This window comes from Numida meleagris, chromosome 2 (genome assembly GCF_002078875.1).
Source record: "Numida meleagris isolate 19003 breed g44 Domestic line chromosome 2, NumMel1.0, whole genome shotgun sequence".
NCBI classification, from domain to species: Eukaryota; Metazoa; Chordata; class Aves; order Galliformes; family Numididae; genus Numida; species Numida meleagris.
This window is the reverse complement of record NC_034410.1, coordinates 70,144,806-70,157,386: the sequence shown is the minus strand read 5'-3', so window position 1 is coordinate 70,157,386 and position 12,581 is coordinate 70,144,806. Positions and strand designations below refer to the sequence as shown.

General features: G+C 36.6%; 1 protein-coding gene and 1 long non-coding RNA gene across 3 annotated transcripts in view; one reads left to right on the top strand and one right to left on the bottom strand.

The window, feature by feature from the left end:
* Positions 415-12,581, bottom strand: part of CDH10 (cadherin 10) — a 96,375-nt gene continuing 84,208 nt past the window's right edge. For both annotated transcript variants that reach the window (XM_021387350.1, XM_021387351.1), the window contains 3 exons: positions 4,368-4,476; positions 2,258-2,509; positions 415-1,441 (listed from right to left, as the gene is read on the bottom strand). In XM_021387350.1, coding sequence (XP_021243025.1) covers positions 948-1,441; positions 2,258-2,509; positions 4,368-4,476 — 855 coding nt within the window. In that variant the 3' untranslated portion in view covers positions 415-947. The remainder of the gene's footprint in view (positions 1,442-2,257; positions 2,510-4,367; positions 4,477-12,581) is intronic.
* LOC110393902 overlaps positions 10,088-12,581 on the top strand; it is a 14,869-nt gene continuing 12,375 nt past the window's right edge. Inside the window, exon 1 of the long non-coding RNA XR_002435255.1 lies at positions 10,088-10,341. This is a non-coding gene — a long non-coding RNA (uncharacterized LOC110393902). The remainder of the gene's footprint in view (positions 10,342-12,581) is intronic.

Genomic DNA, 12,581 nt, shown 5'->3' with positions numbered 1-12,581 from the left:
GATAGAACAAATAATCTGAGTTTTCAGAATTCTTTCCATTGATGGATTAATTTTATCAACATCTTTTTAGAATCGTGTAATTCAAGACAAAATATCACTTCATCTTTCTATATAACGTATCATTAATTTAGCTCAAAAATAATTTTTTTCTTAAGCATGACAACTGTAGAAAGTAGCACTTTGAGCAAGCAAATAGATCTATGACTTGATCTTCTCCTCGTGAGGTTATGCACTTCTGACTGCACTACATGCATGCAGCAGATAGCAGCATAGAAGTATTGACACTTGGCTGTACTGTCATTGGAGAAATGTCATGCTTTCTTCAAGACTGGGACTGATGGCCAGAACAGGCAAGCAAGCATCAACATAGTTGTAAAAACTGGTTTATTTCTTAAAAATAAATACAAAAATATAAATATAAAACATCGGCAGATAGAATTTGATGAAATGAAGTTGCACAAACTTTTTTTTTAAACCAGCTGCATATTACACTTATTAACACCACGTGTACATTTTATTTCAGTTTCAATGTACAGAACAGAACATAGTGGGTTTTTTCTTCTTTGCCTTCTTAAAAGCTGCACTTGCAAGGGTAGGACATGTACCTAACAGAAGCGGCTTGTACATGAGGTTGCTTAAGGGATTATCACCCTGTTCAAATTTTTGAAGGTAAGGTATTTTTAATTTTAATTACTAAAATGGACAACACTGAATTTCCATAGCTTTGGCTCTTGGAAGGTGATTAAATAAAATACTGTACGTGTTCCAAGTGGCATCCTACTAGAAAGAATGAATTACATAAATGGACAAATTGAAAACAAATTCTAAAGGAAATCATTGTGCTGAGTGGCAGGAAAATTTTCCTGAATGTTAAATACTGTTGAGTGCAGAAGGTGTCTGTAAAATTACTTTCGCTCAAAGGAACCAAAAATGTAGCCTACTGTAGGTTAAGAAGTGTCTTTGTCACTTTCTCCGCCACCATACATTTCAGCAAGCTTATTAAACCGAGGGCCCCATTCTCGGAGGTAATCATAGTTTTGGTCTCCTTCGGTAGTTCCTGACTCTAAGGAGCTCAAGGATTCAGCTATTGAATCATTTCCTTCATAGGCATAGGTTGCAAGCGAGTCATACGGTGGTGCAGAAGGATCAGTATCATGCTCTTTTAGCCTTTGGTTAATGAAATCTCGGACATCTGTGTTATCTGGTGCTGAAGGAGTCCTCCGTGGTACAAATAATGTTTCAGGGATAATGTCTCGTCGAAGCTTCTTATCTTCAATAGCTGCAGGATTCCTCAGTGTGCCAATATCAAAGGCTTGGGTGTCTTCCTCTCCACCGCCTTCATCATTATAACTCACAATGTTGTCTCTGATGTCCTCTTTAGACAGGATCAAAGGCTCTTTCTTTCGTTGCCTCTTCAGAGCAGCAAACAGCACCACTATAACTTTAAGGGAGAGGAAAGAATGGGTAAGGATTGATCAGTTTTTAGAAGCGATCCCATCAGATACAAGGGCATTATTTCAGCTACATTTCACCAATTCATTTCTACCAAATAAACCGATAAACATCACTGTCAATATTACAGTAGCTAAGTAGAGTCTATCAAAATGTGCTATTTTGTGTAGAGAACCATGAGCTTTGTCTATGTGCTCCTCTGGTAAATTTGATGAGCTTTAAAATATCCAGGTTTATTCTGAAGATCTTTTCCCATTTTTAAGCATGGAGCATGTTCAAACTGTTTTCCATCAGAACTACACATCACTGATATTCTAAGAAACACAAAATGGGAACATTAAAAAATTTACAAAGTTTTAATTACATCACAGAAACCTTTGGATAGGCTGATTTAATACGGTAAAAATATTATTCACTGGCAAATTTTGTGTGAAATACATACTGCATGATGACTTTAAGCATTTACTTAAACAAGAGATTCTCTATCTCAAAAATAGTTAAAACAAAAAACATGAAAGTGATTTTTGATTATGTAATTCCTTCTGCCCAATCCTCTTTTTTAAAGACAACAAAATAATAAAAATGCTGCTGTTTGCAAACAGATACATTTAACAGTCTGAAACTTGATGTCGTGTTTACTATGTCCAATTGTCAGGCAGTTTTTGCCTTTTTTCTTTTAATTTGCCATTGAATGTCTCTTGCAAAAGTAAACCCCATGATCATTTCTTCTACCAACCTGCACAGTTTTGTAAAGTGTGTCAGGCCTGAAGCATTTGTTCTCGGGGGAAAGATACATTTTCCTTACCCAGCAGGATGATGATGCAGAGGAGAATGGCAATCAGTGCCCCTGTGCTGAGGCCAGCAGGGAGGAGCAGGGCCTCCGCGTTGCAGGACTGCATGTTCCCTCGGCTGTCACAGGCACAAACTCGGATGGTAAGCGTGCCAGTGCTGCTCTGGATTGGATAGTCATTGTCTGATATCACCACCGGAAGGAGGTATGTACTTATTTCGTGTCGACTAAAGCCATTTCTTCTTGTTAAAATTCTGGCAGTGTTATCTAGACAGATTAAAATATACTATTATCTTGCATAGGAAAATAAGAGTGCATCACATATAGCACATGCAAAGTATACTATTTTGGTCACTGTCAGTATTTTGAAACTGGCTAGTCCTCATTTCACAGTGATATCTGGCTTTTCAAGTGACATTCCCATTTAATCAGAAAGCTATTTATAATTTTTTACATACAGCTGGACTGCTCCTCTCTGCCTCTGCAACACCTCTGAATGCGATTTGAAAAGAGGATTTCTGAAAGCTTAAAATGTTTTATGGATTAATGCATGCAGTGCACGACACAGTTCCATTCCATGGCTAAAGCCCTGAAATGAAGTGGCCAACTGAGAAAAAATAACCTTCCACTTTACACTGTTTAACAAGCACTCTGTTCTGAAAGATTCCTCCTATGGATCTTCTGTGACAGCACGCAGGGGAATGCTATCAGTAAATACAGGATGAGATTTTCCACACCAAAACACTTTGAACATACTGTAGAACAATGAATTATGTACCTTAGCACTTGGAGTAGATTTTTTGTTGGAAAAAAAAGACAGTTTTGAGAAGTGAACTTACTAAATTATACTTGTGGCCCACAAAAATAATAGGTAAGCAGTATACTTCAGCATCAGATCTATTCACCAAGTGGCCAGAAAAAGAATGAAGGTGATATTGTGATGAAATGAATAACAGGAAAAGACTGTTCTTTCTATTGTCAAAGCCACCTTATACTTATAAAACTGTGACCCAACACTAGAGTTGCTAACTTCTAAGTCCAAAAAGGGAGAAAATACGGATTTAGTCAATTAGAAAGAAAATTTCACTGTCATCACACAAGTGAATTTCTTGAGGTAAATGGTAAATGTCTTGCCAGCCAAATTCAGGCTGAATTAAAATAATTAATACAAAAGAAAGAAAATAATTTCATGTAGAAGAGAAATACAAAGGTCAATACTTCTGCATGGTCACTAGGATGTATTTTTTGTTTAAAAAATTAAATGACTTAAACACAAAATTCTCTTTTACTGCATCCTTTGATTTGTTTTGGGTATCTATATGACATTTGTTTTCACTCAACATCAAAAACAATGCGTCTGATGTGTTTTTAAATACCTTTCTCTGCTACTGAGAAATCCATAAGGTACCTAAACATTCAACTTCAATTATTCAGTTTCCCTACCGATAAAATTTTTATTTCAACCAATTTTTCCTCATGTTTGCAGCCTGTTACTTCCTGTACTCTTCATCATTGATAGAGGATCATTCCTACTGCCAAGTCACAAGTCTTTAACATATTTGAAGGTATTATGATATCTCCCCTTGTTTATTTCTTCTGTAATCTAGAGGCCTACCCGTTGAACTGATAATCATGAAGGCCGAAATGGGTGTGTTGTACACATCTCCTGATAAAAGCTGGACTCAAGGATCAAAGCAAAGCCAAAGTGGCCATATGTTACCAGACATAATTTTCATTCATCATCAGAAAGAAGCAAAATAGAAAACAAGGTGAGAGAAATGTGACAGAAGGCTAAAGTGAAACGTGATCTTGGAAGGTAGAGCCATTTTTTAAACTTTCTTCTCTCCTCTCCTTCCTTTATTTGGCTATTCACTCCAAACCAACATTTATTGATTTTCTTTATAATTTATTTTATCCTATTTTTTTTCCAAACTATGTTTTGCCTTCTCTACAAAGATGAAAATATATAAGTCCCAAACCACAAACATTCAGCAGCTTTGTTGTTAACAGCAAATTTAAGGGCTTCTCTACTTATTGATAGACAATAAAAGTAAATTCAAAATATTGCAGGAATGTATGCTGGGTAGTAAAGATCAAACTTCCATGGACCAGGGATGAATTTTACCTTCATTGTCCTGAACAGTGAAATTAGGGTTAACAGCTGCTAAACTGAAGAAAAATTTTTGTCCCCCAAGAGGGTCATCTTTGTCTATTGCACTTATGGTCTGGATAAGCTGCAGGAGAAAAAAAAATGCAAACAACAACAACAAAATAAAACAAAATGCACCTAGGTATTTATGTCTGATTATCTTAAGAGTAGAAGAGTTAAGAAACTTCATATTCAAACTATATGCATGTTGATTTAATACTTAAACTGTAGGACATATCAACTGAACAGATTTTAAACAAATATGCAAGCTTTCTAACAAAATCATCCATATATATTTTCTATTGTGGTACATGCACACATGTAAAATGGCAAGTGTCAAACAAACTTAATCCTCCTCTTTTTATTTTTTCAATATATGTTTATATTTTTTTCATAACAAATAAGGTACAAAACTATAATCAAATGAACACCTAAGAGAAGAATTCAGATGCGATTTTTTGCTTTTGGGATAAAAATGTTATTTCATCAAATGGATGCTTCTGATAGGGAAATTAAAGTTTCAAATTAAATTTCAAAATAAGAACATTTCTTTCTAAAGCAAGATTAAAGTAAATTATTAAAAAAAGATTCTCATAATTAAAAATGCCAGCTAGATTATCTTTCTACTAAATACCAAATTATATTTCTACTTGTAAGACACATCATAGGATATTGTACAGATTCACCACCTCAGATTGAATCTAGTGTCACAGATACATCAGATCTGTTTGGTACTTGGATGGAGTCCTTTCTGCAACCACTGCAAAAGATTTGTATAATATTTTTGTGTGGAAGTAACAGCAAGTGTTTCATTAACATTTGCTTATCTGTCAGGTAAATGAACATGTGGCTTTTTTTTCCACTGAAATTTCTAGATGTAAGGCTGACAAGATGCCACTTTCCAAATAAAATACGTTTTTTGACATCTTCATTGATTGTGTTTCAGAGTTTGGTTTTCTTTATATTTGTTGTTTTGTCCCATAGCAATAAAAAATACTTATGACTAACACTTTTTTGGGTGTTTTGCCAAAAATAATTTACTCTTATCCAGGTTTCAGCTGGAAGTGAGTGGATTTTTGCCTTCATAGTGTCTGGTGTGATGTTATGTTTTGGCTTTAGGGGAAAAACAATGTTGATAACACAACGATGATTTAGTTGTTGTGCAGTGCTGCACAGAGCCAAGGATATTTCAGTTTCTCAGCTTCTTCTGGACAGCCGCTGCTAGGGGACTGGCTGGGCATCAGATGACAGGTGGAGAGCAATTGCTTATGCATCACTTGTTTTGTATATATATATATATATATATTTATAATCTTAACTGTTATCCTTTTTTTCCTCTTTCTTAAATAGTAAATAGTCTTAGTAAATAGTTTTTATCTCAACCCACAAATTCTACTTTCTTTTTTTTTTTTTTTAATTCTCTCCCTCATCCTCCTGGGAAGGGGTGGGAGTGAGAGAATGACTATGTGGTGCTTAGCTACATTCTGGGTTAAACTACAACAAATCTTTAACCTAGATCTTTTTTATTCTTCATATCTAATCCATCATTTTAAATTGCAGTGTTTTTTCAAGCATGCAATAACTTCTAATTTTTGACATTACTTCTTCCCTGTGGCATACTTGTTAAAGTATGTTCTTCCTCTTCCTGTTCTTCCAAATGCAGCCATTTCTCTTCATATCACAGGTTTTGTCAGGACTGATCATTTTTAACGTCAACAATTGCACTGTTCTCCTGCTTGCCTTTACAAATGCATGATTAAGTCCCAACTTCTCTCTTGTACATCCAGAATACAGCAACAAATTTCTTAATGAGGCAGGGACTAAATTTCTTTTAATGCAGCACCTTGCATACTTTCTCATCTGGGCTTTTGTCTTTCTCTGAATCTATTTTATCACACAAACCTCCAATAATTTGCTGGGTAAACGAAATAGATAAAAGAAGTAGAGCATAACGTTTTCTTTTAAAGAATGATCCTTTTAATTATTTAGTTACTTTATAAGTAACGAACAAAAACATCTCTAGAGATTTTCATAAACTTAGAGGTATTTTTTGAGTCAAGAAAACACAAGTCAATTTTACTTCACAAGTGGAGACCATGAAAGTGGTCAGTTGTAGGTGTTAAACAGATGAAAATCAGGTAATACTCTTCTGATTGCCCATACCCCTATTTTAGAATGAGTATGTAAACTTTTTTATTGCCTAAAATTTTTCAGAAATTTTTCATCTACTACAGCAATGCCAACCAATGTCCAGAACCCTTAACAGAACAACAGACAGCAGTAAAATATCTCTAACATGCTTATAATTTCTTGTAGTAATTGAAGTTCTCTGGGAACTTCTCCATTCAAATACTCATCCTGTTTGACATTCTCATAATTTGATTACATTAGGAATAAAAAAAAAATCTGCTTGTAGGTTCTTTTTAATTTTTTTTTTTAGGTTGCAAGCATCCTTAAGATATGAAAACGTCTGTGTAATTAAAAAATGCTGACAAATATTGGAGGGACTAGACATAATGTTTTTTCCCTCTAGATGCTGATGTGCATCTTTAAAAGGCAAAGTTTTAAGGACAATCTTAATGAAATAATGCGCATAGGTACATTGTCATTTACAACATCTCTAAGTTGCAAAATGCATCACAAAGAAAATCATTATTTGTTTTGCTATTGTTCTTAATTAGAGCCTGAGATTTTAAAGTATTTACAAAAATTCTTGCAAGTGAAGATATTAGTGAAATTTTACACAGGAAGTCCATTAATACTACTTTTTCAAATAAAGGCACATATTTATAAAGCAAGCACTCATCATCTGGCATGTCAGCCTGGAAAGTTCCTCTGGTGCACCTGAGTTCTACCTGTATGTCATCACAAGGAATACGTGCATTTCAAGAGTGTGGATGAAGTTAATTTAGATCAGCACATACGGTCTTTGGAGGAAGCAGCATCTTTCTGACAACCTTTTGAAGTACTGCACATTCTTATGCTGTGTTTCAAGGACTGTGCTTGAAGTGGGTTTCAGACAATCCATGGCCACAACACACCAATGAGCAAGGAGGACAGCAGGTTCCTAATATATTGCCAGGAAGCACTAAAAATACACATGTAGACCACAGTCAGTGGTATAGGTTGTTAGATGATTTTTTTGCTTGCCTACTCCATATTTCTTGAAGATAATTACACCACTATCAGAGGCTTGGAGGGGAGATGAGATTCCATGCCATAGAAAGGATATTTGACTCGCTCTCTGTTGACTTGAGCAAAAAGAGTTGTCACAACTTCTGTTTGGGAGTATGTTGAGGTCTGGTATGAAGTATGCCTCTCAGCTACATTACTGCTTTTTGTTGTCAAAATAGCTCTGTTGTATTTGTTTCCTTCAAAGTCCTTTATTTCACAGGTTCTTGTCAAAATGAAGAAGAGACACTGATAATCCCACCATAGCACAGCAACTGTCTTCACAGTTTTTTCATACTAGCCATTAGTTCCTCCTATTCTCCAAGTCTTGCCTAATGAAGACTTGGGTTGGAGTCATATCCTTCCATCCCATAGCATTTGCATCTGAAAGTTCTTTGTGTTTGACTCTTCTTTTTCTAACCTAGACAAGAAACTACAATGTGACAGTAAGTAGTTCCTCCAGTAAGTGTTCTTCCAGCTTTTCAGTATGTATTTATTGTGATCGCTGCTCCAGTATTTCAGTTTTAGCCATACTGGGGCAATGTATGCACCTTATGAAAATGTGTCTTTGTTCACATAAATTTTTAATCATTTTCACAAATCTTCTAACCACTTTAAGCACACTCTACCACTGTGTTCTGCAGGTAAATCCAATGAATCAACAATTTTCATCTGATTATTTTCCAATTGTTTATGGGCACAGAACTGATGGAAGTAATTACGAGTGTAATTAACCATGAGAGCTGTGTTACACTAGCTTTCCCTTTTGCACAGTTGCTAGGCAGCCAGCTGGAATACTACTTGTATTTTACTTAAGACAGACTAATTCTTGAAGCCTTAAGGATTCATATAGCCTTTACTCTCTTACCTCTACTTTTATTTGCCTGACTCAGAAGCCTCTGGGCAGTTATTGACTGCAGGGTAGCTATTTAAAGTCTGTTAAATATAAGCAAATCCACTTGAAGAACAAGACAATATTTCTCACTGGATACACCTGTTTATTTGTAATTAAGATGTATATTAGTCTCCCAGTAGCCATTTCCTTTCTCAGTGTCTTCTAAGTATAAAACAACATTTGAGTAGAATTGAAATGGCAGACAGTAAACTCAGCCTTATAGGTCACCTACTGCTCAGTGTTACGTTTTAAATATAGCTGTTTTGTCTTACAGCATATCTGTTACTGGTAACGTACAGTTTTGTTATTTCATAGGGAAACTGAACAATATTGAGACATTAAAGCTTTCAATTCTCATTCTTTTAAACTTGTCTATACCATTTTGCACTATTTTTTTTTGAAAAAAAAAATGCAAATAAATGAATAAACATCTATCCAAGCACTCAAGTCTAATTATAAATCCTGTTCACATATATAGGACACTGAAGAAGAAATTAAATATGATCAAGTTCTACTCTCCCCATGCCTTTTCATGAGAAACTGATTTAACATAACAGAATTTCAGAAAGAAAATGAAAGCATACCAGGAAATAGCCATTTGTCTGAGGGAGCTTAAATGCTATCAGTGGAATTTCAAAGAATAGAAATCTGGGAATTTTTTTTGTTGTTGTTTGTTTGTTTGTTTGTTCCTGAGTTTGTAATAAAATTGCTCTTCATAGCCTTCACAGCTAGAGGAACTGCTTTGGTAATTGGACTGATACAATGTCATTACTAATCCAAAGGGGTTCTTACATGACGTAATATGTATCAATATGAATAGAATATTTACAGAAACTAATTTGTTTTTGAGATGTGATGAGGGGCAAGCCTGGTGATTATTCTTCCCTCCAAGCAGTGCATCAAAACACAAATATTACAACCGGTGCTCCTTTATTCTGTTTAACTCCAGTGGGATGGGATGTGGGGAGAGAGAGAGTGTGATGTTGGTTTAGCTTAAACAAAACAAACAAACAGAAGAGGAAAACATTTTATCACATTTTTGCATATGTTTTCTGATGACGTTAAATACTGTATTAATCCTGCATTTTATATGGTTTCATACAGCATTATTTTCTCCTTGTATTAATTGACTATGAGACACCACCATTGCTCTCACACTGAGTTGCTTCTCAGTGGCAAGAAGCAGTAACAACTGCTCAGAAGCTGAGATTGTTACTCCAGCAGAAAACAGACAGAAATATAAGGACACAAAAGTAGTCAAAGAAAGTTGCTAGCCACTAAAAAAAAAGATAAAACAGTAGAAAGAAGGTTGCTGTATTGGTTGTTTATTCCCAAACTATTCATCTTTGTACTTTTTATGTCTTCTGAAAGTGTGAATGATTTTTTTTTTTACTTAAATAAACTAAGCATTTGCTTTTAAACTCTATGCAAAAACAAACAAACAAACAAATAAATATGTGTTATTAAGGGAAAAAAAATGTTTGGAAACTCTATGTTGAATTCCATTACAAAAGTTTTATTTTACTGTAGTAAGGCAAAGTAAAACTTTGAGAATTATTGAAATAAAATGGTTCAAGAAGAAAATTCTAATAACACTAAAAACTGTAATATACACTGTAATATACAAAACCTAAGGAAATTGTTGGAAATATAAATATATCAAAATCCATGCGTAGAGGAAATGCTAAGTTACAGCTTGAACCAGTGATTGAGCACCTGGTGGGAAGGTAGGGCCAACCGAGGGGAGCTCAGGTGCATGCAGTGTGCCTGAGTGACTGGAAGGGTGGAACCAGGATCCACCCCTTCCCAGACCTCATTTAAGGGCTGGCAGGGGAGGGAAGGATATCTTGCTGGGAATCCCTGTCTGCTTTAGGCCTTGCCAGGGTAAACAGCTTTTTTTTCCTTTGTTTTTGTGTCTATGGCTACTGCATTTGGGCTTTTCTCACTTGCTGTAGCCTAGGTCTTTGCCACCCTGCTGTTATTATTGTGCTTTCCATTGTATTATAGGTTTTGTATTATAGCTTTACACCATGCTTAAGCAATATTATCATACAAAAAACATTCCTGATTAAATTAAGTTTTTATGTATGGGTCAAATGAATTGATGAGAAGCACTGTAAAATGAAGTGGTGAAAGAAATCAAGTCTGTTTATATAATCCATGAGGAGTTAAGATTCAGGAAAAACAAGAAAAAAATCATACATATTTCAAAATATCACTGAAAGAGAATCCATAATGAGCTAGGCTGATTTATATAGCACTGTGACAAGTAAAAAAGTAGGAGGTAGTATGGATTTGGTAAAATGAAGGTTAATGACAGCAAGATTGCAACAAGCATACTTGGAGACCCAAATAGATGAAAACAGCTTTCTTAATTATTTCTGACTAAGGCTTTGAAAGCTGCTTGGAACCATGCAGTTCCCCTATCTGCTACTGCTACCTCAGGAAGGAAGTCCTTCAGAGAAAGGGTGTGGTCTTTAAAAAGACAAGAGCAGTGCTCTGTTCCTGTGGCTGCCTAGATCTGTTACTATAAGGCCTGTGCCACTGGCTGTATGTTTATTACTAAGTAATTTTCCATTTTACATATATTTAGAATCCTACAGATGCATGTGTTTATATATGTGTATATATATGTGACCAGAGTAACAGAGGATGGTGAACAGTCAAAGAGGGAAAAAAAAAAAAAGAAAACTAAACAGAAAAGAAAAATAGCTGACATGGGAGTGTCCAAGCCATACTTAGTATGGATTAATTGGATTCAATCCCTCAGGGCAGACTGAATTCCAAAATAGTGACTCATTACTGATCTACCTGTAAGCAAGAATATAATTACATTCAGGTGGATTATTCTTGTTGTCCTCAATTGTATTGTTCTTTTCTCTTCCTGTGAATTGATTTACTTAAAGACTCATTTAAAACCCAGACTGTTTTAAATGACTATAATTATGTTATTATAATCAATTTATTATATAGTATATCTAATATTGGCACTTCCTTCTAACAAGGAAGACCCTTCTGAGCTTTATAATTCAAATAAATTTGGGTTCTTTGATCACGGGGCGGTTTACTCGGCACCAGGCCTGAGGTCTGCTGATGGGTCCGGCCTGTCTCAAAGGGGGAAACGCATCCTTGCCCAGGAGCTGGCAGGGCTTATAGAGATGGCTTTAAACTAGAGAGGAAGGAGGAAGGGGATAAAACCAGCCCTGCAAGAGGTGTGCCTAGGCGGGCATTGGGATTAGGGGTGAGGCAAGGGGCTCAGCTGAAGTACATCTAAGACAATGCCCGCAGCATGAGCAACAAACAGGATGAGCTGGAAGCCTTTGTGCAGCAGGCAAGCTATGACCTAGTTGCCATTACGGAAACATGGTGGGATCGCTCCCATGACTGGAGTGCTGCGATGGATGGCTACAAGCTCTTCAGAAAGGATAGGCAAGGAAGGAGGGGTGGTGGCGTGGCTCTCTATGTTAGAGACTGTTATGGTGTTACTGAACTTGCAACTGGGGAAGACAATGTTGAAGCTCTGTGGGTTAGAATCAAGGGAAAGGCTGACAAGGCAGACATCCTGGTGGGGGTCTGTTATAGACCGCCTAACCAGGATGAAGAGACAGATGAGGCGTTCTATAAACAGCTGGCTGAAGTTGCACGATCGCCTGCCTTTGTCCTCATGGGAGACTTCAACTTCCCTGATATATGCTGGGAATACAACTTGGCGCAGAAGAAGCAGTCTAGGAGGTTTCTAGAGTGTATGGAAGATAATTTCCTTCTGCAGCTGGTGAGAGAACCTACCAGGGGAGGTGCCCTGCTAGACCTGCTGTTTACAAACAGGGAAGGTCTGGTGGCAGATGTGGAAGTTAGGGGCTGCCTTGGTCATAGTGACCATGAAATGGTAGAGTTCTCAATTCTTGGTGGAACCAGGAGAGGGGATAGCAAAACGGCGACCTTGGACTTTCGGAGGGCAGACTTTGAATTGTTCAGGAGACTGGTAGGGAGGGTCCCTTGGGATTCAGTCCTGGAGGGTAAGGGAGTCGAGGAAGGCTGGTTGCTCCTCAAGAAGGAAGTCCTGAAGGCGCAGGAACAGGCTGCCCCCTGAGCCGCAAGATGAGCCAGCGGGGAAGGAGACTGGC